The 18,308-nt window shown below is 47.2% G+C and overlaps 1 protein-coding gene across 1 annotated transcript in view; it reads left to right on the top strand.

The window, feature by feature from the left end:
• LOC143962477 (C-type lectin domain family 10 member A-like) overlaps window positions 1-18,308 on the top strand; it is a 63,687-nt gene that overhangs the window by 22,363 nt on the left and 23,016 nt on the right. The window contains exons 5-8 of the mRNA XM_077471750.1: window positions 3,704-3,742; window positions 11,362-11,433; window positions 17,629-17,667; window positions 17,973-18,047. Coding sequence (XP_077327876.1) covers window positions 3,704-3,742; window positions 11,362-11,433; window positions 17,629-17,667; window positions 17,973-18,047 — 225 coding nt within the window. The remainder of the gene's footprint in view (window positions 1-3,703; window positions 3,743-11,361; window positions 11,434-17,628; window positions 17,668-17,972; window positions 18,048-18,308) is intronic.

Raw genomic sequence — 18,308 nt, 5'->3', positions numbered from 1 at the left:
GCCACGTGGAGATATGCATCCTTGTTATTGGTTGATGCCAAAAACTCCCCTCCTTGCAGGATGGAAACAACCGATCGGATCGATTCCATGGGAAAGGAACGGATATTTAAGTGCCGATTCAGATCTTTGAGATCTAGAATGGGTCTTACCTCTCCGTTTGGTTTTGGAACCGTGAAAAGGTTTAAATAAAAAACCTGTGCCCTGTTCCTCTAAGGGAACCTCCGATATCACCAGCTGGGATAAGAGATGATCCTGAGCTAGAAAGAGAGACTTCTTTTTCCCTGGATCCTTGGGAACATTTTATCTTAGAAAACGAGGAGACGGAAACTCTCGGAACTCTAGTTTGTAAGCTAGAGAAACCGAGGAAGCCACCCATCTGTCTTGACATTGTTCCTGCCAGACATTTGAAAATTGCAGGAGCCTTCCCACCACCCGATTGAGCGGCTGTACCCCTTCATAAGCTGGCTTTAGCATTCTGCTTTGCGGGCTTTCTGCCCCAAGACCTCTTTTGACCCTGGTGCTGCCCTTGGGATCTTCCCCTTTAACCTGATGGTGGAGGCCGTCGAGACTGCCTAGAGGCTGATGCCCCTGGCACAGGTGAGGAAGAACACTTAAAGGAGAAATGTTTAAACTTCTTCTTTACTGGTAAAAGAGAGCTTTTCCCATTAGAGCTCCTTTGGATGTATTTATCCAGATCGTCCCCAAATAGCCATTCACCATGAAAGGGAAAACTGGCCAAGACTTACAGTTTCTTACACAGTGCTTCTACTGACCAATTTTTCAGCCACAGAACTCTGCGAGAATGCACTAGTCCTAGCATAAGCCGTGAGGCCTGAATGATAACATCTACTGTGAAACATAGTGCGTCTGATATGCCAGCCCATTGCTGGGCCTGCTGATCAGGCAGAATCTTAATTATCTCCACAAACTTTTCCTTAATGGACTGAGATACACCAATTGCTGCAAGAACCGGCTGCACCACTGAACTTGCTAAAGACATATTGCTTTTAGAAAGAAGTTCCAACTTTTTATCTGTTGGATCCTTTAACATTAGCGCATTATCCACCGGACATGTGAGACTCTTATTCACTGAGGCGATTGCAGCATCAATTGCTGGAACCCCCCATTTCTTATAGAAATCCTCCTCCATAGGATAAAGTGTGGAAAAAATTTGGGGAGGATAATATTGTTTATCCAGATGTTCCCATTCAGAATATATAAGATTTTTTATCCATGAATGAATAGGAAAGGCATCCCCAGATGGGGGGGGGGGGGGCAGCAAAAGGGTTGGACGAACCAATTTAGTAAGAGAGTGTACAAGCAACCTGTCTTGTGATGCTACTCCCTCTATATTAGGATCCTCAGAAGAGGATAAATTAGTATCTTTCCAATCTCTTGCAAGATCTTCCTGATCGACTGCCCCTTGTACTTCAATAAGAGGGTCCTGAGCACTAGATGGGGATCTGCTATGTTTAGACCCACTATGGAGAGTGATCATAGCATCAATCTTCTTTTCCAAATTAGAAATGGTAGAAGAGAAAACCTCCTGTGTGATATATATAGGGACTGGTGTCCAGCGCAGTTGCAACAACAGTCTCCCCTGACGGCTCAATCTGACCGGCCATATCACTCTCAGAGGAAGATGACATTCTTTTGGAAATGTATTTCGTTTGTTGTGAAACTATTGACCCCTTAGAACTCTTAGAGGAGTTCCTGGTCCCTCTTCCACTCATAGCCTGAAGCACAAAAGCAGAGGCACTACCAAAAATAATGTACACTGCTAGGTTATAGTCCAGTGCTATAAGATGCTAGTAATACCTAGCCTGGTAAAGTAATAATGTGTCAAAGGGAAATGCCTGTGTCACCAAACCTGAAGTAAGACACTTCTGCTCATGTGTCCCTCCACAGCCAGCAGCCACACACACAGTGCTTTAAAAACTTCCTCCACGTGCATCCGGCGTCTGGCACTGTTAGCCCTGGCCCCCCTGCGCTGATTATGCCCCCCCCCCCCGTTTTCAAAAGAAAGCGTTTATCACATGAGCAGTGGACTCCAGGTGCCTAGCAAACAGCTGACATTGCGGCGGGGCTGAGCGGCCGCGTGGGTTGTTGTTTTTTTTTTTCCAAGAAAAGAATGCTTTCGGCATACAATTCCCCTGAAGGGGTTAATTTCAACATGGGGGGTGCAGGAGGAGAAACCAGTCCCCCCCTTTCTTACCAGAGGATCTGCCTGATTTTGGCCAGAGGAGAAGGAGGAAATGATGGCTACTGACACAGCGCTGTTTCCAGTATAAGGCGGTGGTGACACATAGGCATGACAGCATTATAAACTTAAAGGAGGAAATTCATAAGAAAATCCAAAGCTATTTCTTAGAAATCTCCACTTACCTTCCCGCTGCAGGGTTATCTGAGATAAATCCAATCTTCACCCTTCACGGTGGGCTCCAAAACCTTCAGGAACAGGGGAACCTAGAGGTTACCCACAATCCTGGACCTGCCAGTAAAAACTTTATGGCCTTACTACCAAAAGGTACTGGATCCCAGGGTCCAGATCTCTAAAAAGTGAAGCATTTGCAAGCAAAACCGAATTTCTTCGGACACGAGGCCTGGGTACCATTCCTTAGGCCCATTAAAAGGACACTCTAAATGGATCTGGTCAGCATGGCTAGCCCCAGCAAGGATTGCGTCCAGTGGAGTTCAGCACAGCACATCTTTACTCGTGACCAACACCTTAAACACTGGTGAAAAACTGAGGTACTCCCGGTAATCGGAGGGGTTATATAGGGAGTGCACTTCTGGTCTTAGGGTGTGCCAGTGTCCATCACCTATTGGTGGCCTATTAACCCACATGGTAACTACTATGGCTCTGTGTCCCCTGATGTATGAAAATAAATACATTTTGCTATTGTCACACAAGTTGGTGTGTTTGGGGCGCAGTGCTTTACGCCCTGAGCCCACCCTTTTTTTAAGCCAATTATAGCCTCAGGCCCATTGAAATTCATGCGTCCTGACCCCGCATTTAGATTAGGGGGACCAGATGCATGGATGGGGGGGTGGTGCCCATGCGCCCCCTATGGATGGGCCAACACTGCCTAGCAGAGATATTGAAGAACTCGAAGATATAAAGTGTAAGTCTCCATGAATAAATTCCTAACTTATCGTAAATATACAGGAGTAGTATAATTATTTCAGAAAGGCTCCACTTTTGAGCTCCAGTTTATGACTTTGACTGATTAATGGCAGACATTTGTGAACAAATCCAGAAATGTAATTACTGTGTCATCTCTGAGCCAGCATCTTAGTTGGTCCAAGACATAGATGGTGACCCTGGATGATGTCTGAACAAAGATGGCTCTATCCTTCTGAAGCTGATGAGGACATTATCGGGGGAAGTATTGTGTTATCTGTGAGAGGTCTTAAATACCTGGAGGGGTTACACTGACAAATTAGTAGAATGGTGCACCTACCATGGAAATATACACAATATACAGTATATATGACCGGTCATCTTCATAATTCCAAAAAGATTAAATGGGATTCGATGGGGCCTTATAATGACCACTGTGAAAATCGACAATGCCCAGATCATGTCTGTGCAATCTAAGGACCATATGTTTATTTTTATTTTTTTAAACTGTATTTGCTGATGTGAGTTCTCCAACATTGAAGAACCTTATCTTATCATTGTTTTCTATTTCCCCATCAGATAAACGTGTTGGTGAGGAAATGTCACAGATGAGGAATGGTGAGTGTATAATGGTCTCAATGGTCATGTCACAATGCATTTAATGGGTTCCACATATTCCACTTCCTCAGGATCTGTGAAACACTTGGAGGGGTCTCAGGGATTATCCCTTTAACATAAAAGAGATAAAAATCAGGATTGTGCGAGGTATATATTGAAATCCGCTTGTTATAGCCAACATCCCAAAATAGAATACTATAGAAGTTTTCCTCTTAGAAAAGGCGGGACTTTTTAGGCATAGACTGTGACACCATTTATGGTTTAGTACAAATGTAAAAAGATAAATTTATTTAAACATAAAAAAAAAAGACAGATTATATATTGACATACATTTCCAAAGGGAGAAAGGGACACATTACTTCCTCCATGACATGACAAAAAGTCCCGCCTTTTCTAAGGGGAAAACTTCTATAGTATTCTTTAACCACTTGCCGCCCGCCCTATAGGCAATTGACGGCTGCAAAGTGGTTGCATAATCCTGACCGGACGTCATATGACATGATCAGGATTATGAGCCGCTGCGCGCCCCCGGGGGCGCGCATTGCGGCGATCGTTGTTGCGGGGTGTCAGTCTGACACCCGGCAACTACGATCTCGGTAAAGAGTCTCCGTCGGAGACTCTTTACCACGTGATCAGCCGTGTCCAATCACGGCTGATCACAGTGTAAATGGGAAGAGCCAGTGATCGGCTTTCCCTCACTCGCGTCTGTCAGACGCGAGTAGAGGAGAGCCGATTGGCTGCTCCTCTGACAGGGGGGGTCTGTGCTGATTGATTATCAGCACAGCCCCCCCGAGGATGCCCACACTGGACCACCAGGGACGCCACCAGACCACCAGGGAAAAGGCAATCCTCCCTAGACCACCAGGAATGCCAGTCAGCACAATGGATGCCAATCAGTGCCCATAATGGATGCCAATCAGTGCCCACAATGGGCATCACTGATTGGCATGCATTATTGTTTGGCAATGATTGGCATCCATTACTATAGTATAACACCAATGCCGCCTATGAGTGCCCACCTGTGCCGCCTATGAGTGCCCACCTGTGTCGCCTATCAGTGCCCACCTGTGCCGCCTATCAGTGCCCACCTGTGCCGCCTATCCATGCTCACCCATGCCCATCTGTGCCGCCTATCCATGCCCATCTGTGCCGCCTATCCATGCCAATCCGTGCCAGCTATCAGTGCCAATTTGTGCCACCTATCAGTGTCCGTCCGTGTCGCCCATCCATGTCGCCCATCCGTGTCGCCCATCCGTGTCGCCCATCCGTGTCGCCTATCAGTGCCGTCTATCAGTGTCCATCAATGCCACCTCATCAGTGCCACTTCATTGGTGCCACATTGGTGCCCATCAGTGTAGCCCCATCAGTGAAGGAGAAAACACTTATTTACAAAGTTTTGAAACTGAAACAAAAAAAAAAACATTTTTTTTTCAAAATTTTCGGTATTTTTTTATTTGTAGCGCAAAAAATAAAAACCGTAGAGGTGATCAAATACCACCAAAAGAAAGCTCTATTTATGGGGAAAAAATTATACAAATTTCATTTGGGTACAGTGTAGCATGACCGCGCAATTGTCATTCAAAGTGCGACAGCACTGAAAGCTCAAAATTGGTCTGGGCAGGAAGGTGTTTAAGTGCCCTGTATTGAAGTGGTTAACATAAAAGAGGATACTATTCTATTAGCCCTCTTCTATTGCCAACGAGGCAAGATGCCCTCCAGGGGTCAGCTTAAGGGCAGCACCACACCAACTGCATCACACCGCAGAGCTCCGCATGTGCAGGGCTCTGCCTCTGCGCGTTATTCCAAAAGTTCTTTGGTGTGGGCCTTTTTTGAGACGAGTGCATCAGATCGCACCGCTGCTATTTGCAATATATGTCTCAAGCATATTTCGCGTGGCCAAAACATCAGCCGCTTGGACAGCACATGCTTGACCAGACATATGTTGACCTGCCATGCAGTTTGTTGGCAAGCGTACTTAAAGGTCCCACACCAAAGAACAGTGCAGACCTCTTCTTGCTCCTCATCAGCTGGGATCTCCAACCCCACTAGACCTTCAGTTCTCTCTGAAACCTGCACTAAGAGGAATGAAGGTGTAGAATTAGGTGTGTCACAGCCAAGTACTTGAGGGCAATCTGCTATCGGTACACAGACATCCGATTGTACCAGGCAAACTTCCCTGCCCCAGCTTCTGCACCATCAAAAGAAGTTCACTCCTAGCCAGCCACATGCCCAGCGGTTGAATGCTAGCTTGGCTAAATTGCTAGCACTTCAACTGCTGCATTTTCAGTTGGTAGACTCTGCCCCATTCCGTGAGTTTGTGGAATGTGTGGTTCCTCAGTGGCAGGTTCCCAAATGACACTTTTTCGCACGGAAGGTGATTCCGGCTCTCTAGCAGCATGTGGAAGGCAATGTCTTGGCCTCGCTGGACAGGGAGGTCAGCGGTAAGGTGCATATTACTGCTGACTCATGGTCCAGCAGGCATGGACAGGGACATTACCTATCTTTCATGGCGCATTGGGTGACTCTTCTGGCAGCTGGTAAGGATGCAGGACAAGGTGCAATAGTGTTGGAGGTTGTTCCGCCACCAGGCCTCCAAAATGCTACTACTGGTGATTCTGACACACCTCTCTCCTCCACCCCCTCCCCTTCTTCTTCCTCCATGGCCTCTTCCTGTGCTTTGTCCTCAGAACCAGCAGTGCTTCATAGGCGTTTAAGGGGCTACGCAAGTACGCAGGCAAAAAGATGCCATGCGGTGCTTGAGCTGGTGTGCTTGGGGGACAGGAGCCACACTGGGCCAGAGATTCTGTCAGCTCTGCAGGGGCAGGCTGAAAGGTGGTTGATGCCATACCAGCTTAAACCAGGAATGGTGGTTTGCGGCAATGGCACCAACCTCCTCTCCGCCCTCTCACATGGACAACTGACCTATGTGCCCTGTGTGGCTCACGTCCTTAACTTGGTGGTGCAGCGGTTCTTGGGCAGGTATCCGGCCTTACAGGATGTCCTGAAGCAGGCCAGGAAAGTCTGTGTGCATTTCCGTAAGTCATATAATGCCAGTGCTCGGCTGACCTCCAAAAGGAATTTAACCTGCCCAAGAACCGCCTAATCTGTGACATGCCCACCAGGTGGAACTAAATGTTGGCCATGCTGCAGTGGCTGCACATGCAGCAGAGGGCCATCAATGAGTACCTGTGTAACTACGGCCCCAGGACAGGGTCAGGGGAGCTTGTTTTTTTCCCCCATGCCAGTAGGCTATGATCAGGGATGCATGCACTGTCCTGTCAAAATTTTAGAAGGCCACAAGGATGGTGAGCAGTGAGTGCATGCATCAGTGACACTGTCCCTCTTGTCCACCTGTTGGAGCATACGCTGCGTGGAATAATGGACAGGGCACTTGAGGCAGAACAAAGGCAGGAAGAAGAGGACCTCCTTACCTCTCAAGGCCTCCTTATCCAGACAGTGTTCCTGCTGGCCCGCCGATCACACAGGAAGAGGAGGAGGAGGATGATTATGTCAGCATGGAAGTGGAGCCTGGCACACAGCATCAGCAGCAGTCTTTTAGGGATGATTTACAGTCCCAAGAAACCCGTGGACTTGTATGTGGCTGGGAGGAGGTGGTTGCAGAACATGTCGTCCTTAGTGACCAAGAGGACTCTGGACCGAATGCCTCAGCTAACCTATGCTGCATGGCCTCACTGATCCTGCAAAGCCTGCGGAAGGATCCTCGTATTCGTCAGATCAAGGAGAGGGATCATTACTGGCTAGCAACCCTCCTTTATCCACGTTACAAGAGTAAGGTTGCGGACCTTATCTTGACATCGCAGAGGGAGCAGAGGATGAAATATCTTCGGGAGGCCTTGCAGAAAGGTCTGTGCAATGCGTTCCCAGAGACTGGGAGGTTACAAATTCCTGGCCCTGGACAACGTGTTCCTGAGTCTTTGGTCAGTCACAGAAGGAGCGGTGGAGAAGGTGGCCTTATGACAGATGCGTTCAGACAATTTTTTAGTCCACAGCCCCAAGGTATGATCGGTTCCTGCAACCAGCGTCTGATTTACATGGTGCAGGAATACCTAGGGGCAAGATCAGATTTGGATACCTTTCCCCTCGAAAATCATCTGGGTTACTGAGTCTTGAGAATGGATCACTGGCCAGAGCTTGCACAGTATGCAATTGAGCTACTGGCCTGTCCTGCATCCAGCGTTCTTTCGGAACGCACCTTCAGTGCTGCTGGAGGCTTTGTAACCGATCACAGGGTGCGCCTGTCCACCGACTCGGTTGATCGACTGACCTTCATAAAAATGAATCAGTCTTGGATCACCACCAGCTACCAAGCACCTGATGCTGATGTAACCGAATTATTTTTTTTGAAATGTCAGATCCCTTCAAGACTGCCTATGCTGATGTTGAGTGACTGTCCTGTAATGCCGAGTGACTATCCTCTTCCTCCTCAGTGATCATGCTGATAGCTTGTAAGAACATTTTTGGTTCTGGGCGTTGCCACCAGTGGCTAAGGCCCAATATTTCAGCCCCTACAATTTTTGATGCCATACTTTGCAGCAGGGCTCGTTCCTGCGCTCCAACTAGAGTATCTGTGAGGCGTTGCAGTGTTGTGGCACTAGCACCAGTGCCTAAAGCCCAATTTTTCAGTCCCTGTTTAACTTTTTTGATGCAATATTTTGCCGGAGGGTTCGCTGCTGCGCTCAACTACAATATTTGTGAGTGGTTGCAGTGTTGTGGCACCAGCAGTGTTGTGGCACCAAGGCCCAATTTTTCAGCCCCTGTTTAACATTGGTGTGTAATTACAATTTTTGATGCAATATTTTGCAGGAGGGTTCATTGCTGTGCTCAAATACAATATTTATGAGTGGTTGCAGTGTTGTGGCACCAGCACCAGTGCCTAGGCCCCAATTTTTCAGCCTGTTTAACAGGGGCGTGTAATTAAAATTTTTGATCTAATACTTTGCAGCAGGGCTCATTCCTGCTCTCCAACTAGGGTTTCTGTGAGGTGTTGCAGTGTTGTGGCACCAGTGCCTAAGACCCAATTTGTGTGCCCCAGGTACATGTGATTACAATTTTTGATATAATTCACAGCAGGGCCCGTTCCAGTGCCCATCAAGAGTAACTGTGAGGACTTACAATGTTATGGCACCAGCACCACCACCAAAGGCTCAATTTTTCTACCATTGTTCAACAATGGCATGGAATTACAATTATTAATATAATAGTTCACAGCAGGGCATTCCAGCGCCCACCAAGAGTTACTTTGAGGGCAGTGTTGTGGCAACACCAACACCTTAGACCCAAATTTCTGCAGAGCATATAGGGTAAGCTGACCAGATTTTTAAAATTAAATCCGGGGACATTTTTTTTTTATACTGGTAATGGCGCCAATTAGCGACTCTCTGCCCATCACCACCGCCGCCCACCTCACATCATGTCAAGTCTTACTCTCCAGGCCCTGGCTACTACTGGATGGGGAGCAGAGGAAGATCACTCCGCCAGGGAAGGCAAGGAGATAAGCAGACAGGTGGCTGGCTGGGACTTGAGCCAAGGCAGAAGAACATGCGAGCAGAGCTGAATGGGCATGCGCCCAAAACTGAAGAAATATTCCCTCCGCTCCGACCAGCACATGATCATCAGAAAGGGGCACAGATAATGGAAAAAAATACACCCCCTAAGCTAGTAGGAGTGGCAGAGCGGAGGTGTGTAATACTGATTTTGTATTTTTTATTCTGCACTGACTGTCTTTGAAATTGCCCCAGTCCCTGTTCAAATCCAATCCGGGGACAAAACCGGGGACAGACTTGGCCCAGGGACAGTGTCCTCAGTCCGGGGACAGTCCCCGGAAATCGGGATGTCTGGTCACCCTAATATAGGGGAGACCCCTACTTTCAAACATCCAACTTACAAACGTCTCCTACTTGCAAACAGAAGTAGACAATAGGAAGTGAGATGAAATCTATCCCTAGGAAGGGAAATTCTCACCTTTAAGAGTTGATATGGGAAAAATATGTCTCCTCTCCACTGATGCTTTATCCTGTCCTTGTTTTACTAAAAACCCCAAATTTTCAAAAAACATTTTTTATTGGGACAGAAAGTGAGGTGAAATCTTCTGAAGACGTGCACAGACAGCAAAAAATGTTTTCCAAAAAGCTTAAAAATAGATTTTTTGACTGGAGCTACACTTTAAAAATGTACCAGTTCAAAATTACAAACAGATTCAACTTAACAACAAACCTATACAGTCCCTGTCTTGTTTGCACTGCCTGTATACTGCTGTTCGGAGTATATAGGGCCTGGGGGCACCACGCCTTTACATTTTTTAATTTTGGTACGGGGTTCCCCTTAATATCCATACAAGACCCAAAAGGGGCTGATAATGGGCTGGGGGGGGGCTACCCATGCCATTTTTCTCACTGATTTTCATCCATATTGCCGGGACCAGACATTACATTAAAACCGCAAGCAGTTTTAAATGACTTTTTTTTCCGTTAGAAATGTCATTTTGTGCAGGGACTGTTCTAAACACGGGAAACACGTGCCACTTCACAGGCACACTATAGACACCCCCCAGGCACGATATTTAAAGGAATATTTCACTTTTTTTTCACTTTAAGCATCATTAAAGTGGTTGTAAACCCTTATAAACCACTTTGACCTACAGGTAAGCCTAGATTAAGGCTTACCTGTAGGTCCAAGAAATATCTCCTAAACCTATATGGTTTAGGAGATATTTGCCCAAAGACGGGCACCGCTATCTACGGCGCATCCGCCGTAGACAGCGGCGCGCAGGTGCACTGAGCGGGGCATCGTCGATGATGGCAATGCCGCGAGTCTCGGCTCCCGTGTGCATGCGCGGGAGTGACGTCATCGCTGCTCCGGCGAATCACAGCGCCGGAGCAGCGAGACCCACGGTGACCCACCAAGAAGATGGACGCTCGGAACTACAGGGGACAGCGGGGACTTCGCTGGCTCCTGTGTCAGGTAAGTGACACATAATGGGCTACTATGCGATGCATTGTAGTCCATTATGCTTTGCCTTTACAGGGAATGAAAGAGGAAGTAAACTCATCAGGGTTTACTTCCTCTTTAAAATCAGTGCTCCTGAAAAAACTACTGTTTTTAAAACTTTTTTTTGCATTGATACATGTCCCCTGGGGCAGGACCCAGGTCCCCAAACCCCTTTTAGAACAATAACTTGCATATTAGCCTTTAAAATGAGCACTTTTGATTTCAAACGTTCGAGTCCCATAGACTTTAACGGGGTTCTAAGGTTCGTGCAAATTTTCGTTCCATTCGCAGGTTCTGGTGTGAACCGATCCGGGGGTGTTTGGCTCATCCCTAGTGCCTACAACAAAGGGGGTACCTATTCTAGGGTGGGAAAGCCAACGTTATACTGTGAACAAGTGATTTTTTTATTGCTTATACATTTTGGATTCTGTAAATAGGCCAGGTGTGGTTCTCATGCGCTGTACTTTAAACATTTTTGTGAATACATTTGTATCATTTTATCAGCAGTTAACTGTATATTATCAGGCACCTATGACGTTTTCGTTAATGTTCTGTGTGTGTATTGGAGTGTAGATCCGCAGTAATCTGAATCACCATTGTTATCATTACAGGTTCTCTTTCCAGTGAAGTTCAGAGCATTCAAGCATCTGTGAAAAACCTGGAGAAAGTCCAGACAGCAATCAGTAAGATTATCTTATTCCAATCACTGGAACACTTACCCATCAAACCACCTTTCACCACAGTGTACAAACGGGATGTAGATATCACAAAGCCTCTCTCTGTCTGTTTGTAGAACGATGTATCCAGATATAGATAACAAATTAGGTGAATTTTAATAACAAAAAAACTGACATTACAGGCCCATGACATAATGGGTCCTCTTCTGTCCTCTGCAGTGGGTGGTTCATGAGTCTTGACATCATGGCTCTGTGACATTACAGTTCCTCTTTTGTCGTCAGTAAGGATGAGCCGAACACCCCTCTGTTTGGTTCGCACCAGAACCTGCGAACAGACCTAAACTTCGTGTGAACTTTAGAACCCTATTAAAGTCTATGGGACTCGAACGTTCAAAATCTAAAGTGCTAATTTTAAAGGCTAATATGCAAGTTACTGTCCTAAAAAGTGTTTGGGGACCCGGGTCCTGCCCCAGGGGACATGGATCAATGCAAAAAAAAGTTTTATAAACGGACGTTTTTTCAGGAGCAGTGATTTTAATAATGATTAAAGTGAAACAATAAAAGTGTAATATTCCTTTAAATTTCGTACCTGGGGGGTGTCTATAGTATGCCTGTGAAGGGGCGCATGTTTCTGGTGCTTATAACTGTCCCTGCACAAAGTGTCATTTCTGCAGAAAAAAAAGTCTTTTAAAATCACTTGCGGCTATAATGAATTGTCGGCTCCCCGTAATACAGAGAACACTCAATGAGTGTTCTCTGTATTACGGGAGCCGACAATTCATTCATTGATAAAAAAAAAGCGTGGTGTTCAAATTCCAAATTCCAAATTCATTTACCAGGCCCTTCAGGTCTGGTATGGATATTAAGGGGAACCCCGCATCAAATTTAAAAAAAATTGATGTGGGTTCCCCCTAAAAATCCATACCAGACACTTTATCCGAGAATGCAACCTGGCAGACGCTGTCTCGTCCCCCCCTCCTGAACCGTACCAGGCCACATGCCCTCAACATTGGGGGGATGCTTTGGGGGTCTGTGACCCCTCAAAGCACCATGTCCCTATGTTGATGGGGACAAGGGCCTCATCCCCACAACCATGGCCGGTGGTTGTTGGGGTCTGCGGGCAGGGGGCTTATCAGAATCTGGAAGCCCCCTTTAACAAGGGGATCCCCAGATCCTGGCCCCCCCATCTGTAATGGTAACGGAAACCTGCGTTACATCAGAGGAGGCGGGGTCACCCATACCTCATTGGTGAACCCCTGGCTTCCCTCACTAGCGTCAGAGGGGGTGGGGTCAGGTGACGGGTGGCCCCGCCCTCCTAATATAAGAAACGTCAGGCGCTGGGATCCCCGCAGTGTCTCCTCAGTGGAGACAGAAGATGGATGCATGGATGGACTGCGCTGGACTGAAAATCACCCGTCGCTGGATCAGATCAGCCATCGCTGGACCCCGGAGAGATGATCATCCGTCGCTGGATATCAAGAGTGGATTACCACCTGGAATCTTTTTTTTATTTTTTTTATTTTTAATAAAGGAATTTTTCAAAAGTGTGTTTGTCTTATTTAACCATTTTTTACACTTTCTTTGTGAAATGGTAGGGGTACTTTTGTATCCCCTTACCATTTCAAACAGGGGGGGAGATCTGGGGGTCCCCTTGTTAAAGGGGGCTTTCAGATTCTGATAAGCCCCCTGCCCGCAGACCCCCACAACCACTGGCCGGGGTTGGGGGGATGAGGCCATTGTACCCATCAACATGGGGACATGGTGCTTTGAGGGGTCACAGACCCCCAAAGCATCCTCCCAATGTTGAGTGCATGTGGCCTGGTATGGTTCAGGAGGGGGGGCACTCTCTTGCCCCATCCCCTCTTTTCCTGTGGCCTGCCAGGTTGCATGCTCGGATAAAGGGTCTGGTATGGATTTTTAGGGGGACCCCCACGTCAATTTTTTTTTAAATTTGACGTGGGGTTCCCCTTAATATCCATACCAGACCTGAAGGGCCTGGTAATTGAATTTAAGGGAACCCCACGCTTTTTTTTTTTCATCAATGAATGAATTGTTGGCTCCGTAATACAGAGAACACTCATTGAGTGTTCTCTGTATTACAGGAGCCAACAATTCATTATAGCCGCGAGTGATTTTAAAATACTTTTTTTCCTGTAGAAATGTGCAGGGACAGTTATAAGCACGGGAAACATGCGCCCCTTCACAGGCATACTATAGACACCCCTCAGGTACGAAATTTAAAGGAATATTACACTTTTATTTTTTCACATTAAGCATTATTAATATCACTGCTCCCGAAAAAACTGAAGTTTTTTAAACTTTTTTTTGCATTGATCCATGTCCCCTGGGGCAGGACCCAGGTCCCCAAACACTTTTTAGGACAGTAACTTGCATATTAGCCTTTAAAATTAGCACTTTAGATTTCTCCCATAGACTTGTACAGGGTGTTCCGGCTTTTCGAATTTGCCGCGAACAGCCCAAATTGTTCACTGTTCGCTGAACAGGCGAACAGACAATGTTCGAGTCGAACATGAGTTTGACTCGAACTCGAAGCTCATCCCTAGTCATCAGCAGTGGGGGGGGGGGGGGCCCTGACCTCATTGGTCCTTTTCTGTCCTCGGCAGTGGGTGGCTCCTGACCTCATGAATCCTCTTCTGTACTTAGCAGTGGGTGTGTCCTGACCTCATGGGTCCTCTTCTGTCCTTAGCAGTGGTGAATTCTGACCTCAGGGATCCACTTCTATCCTCAGCAGTGGCTGGGTCCTGACATCATGGGTCTGTGACATGATAAGGTCCTCTTCTGTCCTCAGCAAAGGGTGGATCCGGATGTGATGGGTCTGTGACATGATGGGTCCTTTTCTGCCCTCAACAGTAGCTGGGACCTGACCTTGTGGGTTCTCTTCTGTCATCAGCAGTGGGTGGGTCCTGACCTCATGGGTTCTCTTCTGTCCTCAAATGTGGGTGGTTTCTGACCTCATGGGTTATCTTCTGTCCTCAGCAATAGGTGGGTCCTGACGTCACAGACTCATGACATGATGGATCCTCTTCTATCCTCAGCAGTGGGTGGGTCCTGACATCATGGTTCCTATTCTGTACTAAGCAGTGGGTGGGTTCATTACATGGTGGTTTCTCTTCTGTCCTTAGCAGTGGCTGGGCCCTGACCTCGTGGGTTCTCTTCTGTCCTTAGCAGTGGGTGAGTCCTAACCTCATGGGTTCTCTTCTATCCTCAGCAGGGAATAGGTTTTGATCTTATGGTTCCTCTTTTTTCCTTAGCAGAGAGCGGGTTCTAACCTCATGGTTCCTCTTCATTCCTCAGCAGTGGGTAGGTTCTGACCTCATGGTCAGGGCCGATCCTAGGGTCACAGACGCCTGGGTTCAGAAATGTTTCTGGCGCCCCCACATGGGCGTGGTCATCATACTAACTCCTCCCCTTTACAAATGTTTCTATGGCTTCAACGCAAACACAGAGATGCTCCCCTAAGAAGTCTTTATTACCCTGGGATCCTCCCATGATCTTTTAACAATAAAGAAAATGAGTACACTAATGGTACCTGGAGGGGGGTCTCTATAATGCACACAGATAGGGCTTCCACTAGAGAGTCTGTTAGAAAGAGCCCCCAGACAAACTGCAGACATGATACAGGAGATGGTCAGAGACTGCAGACATACTGCAAGAGATGGTCAGAGACTACAGACATACTACAAGAGATGGTCAGAGACTGCAGACATACTGCAAGAGATGGTCAGAGACTACAGACATACTACAAGAGATGGTCAGAGACTGCAGACATACTGCAAGAGATGGTCAGAGACTGCAGACATACTGCAAGAGATGGTTAGAGACTGCAGACATACTACAGGAGATGGTCAGAGACTGCAGACATGGTAAAGGAGATGGTCAGAGACTACAGACATGGTAAAGAAGATGGTCAGAGACTGCAGACATAGTATAGGAGATGATCAGAGACTACAGACATAGTATAGGAGATGATCAGAGACTGCAGACATAGTATAGGAGATGATCAGAGACTGCAGACATAGTACAGAAGATGATCAGAGACTGTAAACACACTACAAGAGATGGTCAGAGACTGCAGTTCCTAAGGATGGAAGTAGATAATGGCCGACCAGCCCTCTCACCAGACCCGGCGATACAGCAACATCAGTTCTTCTGATCAGGAAGCAGCTCACTCTGGGTTGCCCGTGGCGACTCTGCTGGGTGGTGCTCAATACTGTATTCTGGCAATGACTCCATTCCTTTCTTCACCGGGGATGGCGCCAGGCTGTGCGGCTTTCCCTCTGGTGGCACAGGGCAGCGGGGTTCTCTTTCTGATGGCGTCCCCTCAGCACTGTCCTCTCCCTGTGTCCTCTCCCTGGAGTCCTGGGTGCACTTCCCCGAAAGCTTTCCCGGGCTCCTGTCGCTCTCTCTCTCCCTCTCCCCCCAGCCTCTCTTATTCAGCTGAGCATGCTGTGTGGGTTGCAGTTTCCGGGTCACAATGGGGTCACCAGTCCTTGGGACTACATGTCCCACAATCCTCTTCTCTGCTCCCTTATTTATTGTATTTCTTCCCTGGCCAATATGAAGGAAGGAGAAGAAACATAGCGGGCAACTGACCTGGCAAGTGCCACTTACTAGTACAGCAGTGCGAGGAGGAGAGGGAGGGGGGCTTTTAGAGCCCACAGCTGCTCTCTCTCCACTCAGACACGGGCTCTCCAATATCCGGCTGCTTTGCTCTTCTCCTCTGACAGGAGGAGGGAGGGGGATGGGCAGTAAACACAGAGAGCCCTCTTCCCATTGATAACAGGGACGGTGGTGGCACAGTCTCTCCTCCCCTGATCTGCTCCTGTATACCTCCCAACTTTTAAAGTTGAGAATGAGGGAATTCTGGGGAGAGAGTGACCTGCAGCACGCCCAGCTTATATCAAAGTTCCCATCAGAGCCCCCCCACAACAGGTGTCCCCCATCAGAGCCCCCCCACAGCAGGTGTCCCCCATCTAAGCCCCCCACAGCAGGTGTCCCCCATCTAAGCCCCCCACAGCAGGTGTCCCCCATCAGAGCCCCCCAACAGCAGGTGTCCCCATAGATCAGTACCTGCCCATAAGATCCTTGTAGCTTGGGCGCGTTTGGAGCAGAAGCACCGTGCACGTTGCAGGGGGGCGGGGCATCTGTGGCATCTTTGGTTACTAGGAGGGTGGCACTCGAACAGCATTTCTGGGAGGGCACTGGATGATTGGCAGCAGCTCCGGCCAACCCAGAAGAGAAGAGCCGACACACGCAGAGGAGGCGGGACAGACAGGAGACTGCTCCACACGCACCGGACATAAAGATTAGTGGAGTCTAGTACTGGAATGTGTTACAGTAATAGGCTCCACAGAGGTACTCAGACAGCACGGATTCTGGGGACAGTGAGAGCGGTATGTGTTCTTGTCAGTTGCCGGCTGGATGGGGAACCTGCAGCACCCGCTACATGTGCTCCACCTCCGTCTCTGGACACAGATGAGGAAGAGGGAGGGGCGCAGCACTCTGGAGCTTCAGCGCTCCCACCTCTGCAGCGTCTGGGTGCGGAGCACCCCACGAACCCTGCCTAGGATCAGCCCTGCTCAGGGTTCCTCTCCTGTCCTCAGCATTGGGTGAATCTTGAATGCTGCAGAGAGCAGACCTTATAATGACAAGGTGTTGCACTCAGCAGCATGCTCCTGTTAATCAATGGATGGCATACACACAAGGGGTAGGTCTTTGACACCCTGAGTTCACAGGAAGTGGGTTAAGCGACACTGGACATCATTCAATCTGGAAAACTGTCAAACTATAATTACTACAAGGGACATATCCAGAGATGCTTTTTATTTTATTTTATTTTTGGTATTAAACTAGAATTGGGCTTGAAAGCAGACCTTTTATCAAATAGGATTTCTACTGCCTGGTCCACCATGTTCCATGGTGATCATAAATGGTAACAGTCCTGAAACATTGTATTACGTGTAGAAACCGCTTCTCCAGAATCCCAGTATGGCCACCATACTAAATGCCTAGGATCAAAGTTCAGACTGGTGGATTTTTCTGTTTAGCAGAAACCATGTGAACCCTAAAGAGATGGACACGTTAGTGGGAGTGTCTTAAACAAATATATGTAGAGTAAGAGAGGTGTATAATGATAAACCTGATTATACTAATTGATGTTGGTTTTCCTCCCTTTCTCAGATTCCGACGTGAAGTATAATTTAACAGATGAAGTCACTGGTAATTATGTACTGCTCAATGTAATGTATATTAGAATGGATAGATAGATACAATTTATTATTATTATTATTATTATTATTATTATTATTATTATTATACAGGATTTATATAGCCACCAGCAATAGAAAAATCACAAGCCTTGATATAATCAGTAAGGATGAATAGAAATGAAGACTGTAGGAATGAGAAGGACCACTAACCCCGAGCTGCGGGCCAGATAAAATCTTGCAGTGGTCTGTAGTTTGGAGACCTCTGGTATAAAAGGAGGCCAGCTCTCTCCTGACGCTCTCTTCTGTGTATTTCAGCTTCCTTTTCCAGCGACATTCAGAAGATTTGGGGATTTTTGGAGAAAGTGACAGAAGAGCTCCAGAAAATGAAAAGTAAGTTTATCTTAAATTATTTCGTCCAAAAATTCTCCAAGGATCCACAATGCATCTACTGATGGCCGCATCTTTGTAAGTCCAGATAAAGATAAAAACCTCAATAATTTATATTATAGTTATAATTGTACGTTTTACATCACAAAAAGGATCAGAAAAAAATTTCAAAAACATTTCACCTCAAAATGATATGTGGAACCCTGTATCAGGGGGGTTGTGTGGGGTGATCCTCACCTTGCAACAATTCCATCCCAATGCTGT

The sequence above is a fragment of the Lithobates pipiens genome, unplaced genomic scaffold, assembly GCF_037356315.1.
Source record: "Lithobates pipiens isolate NorthernLeopardFrog02 unplaced genomic scaffold, aLitPip1_a1.2 Scaffold_8, whole genome shotgun sequence".
Classification (NCBI taxonomy): Eukaryota; Metazoa; Chordata; class Amphibia; order Anura; family Ranidae; genus Lithobates; species Lithobates pipiens.
Note: the sequence above shows the minus strand (reverse complement) of the source record. Positions and strands in the feature narration are given on the sequence as shown.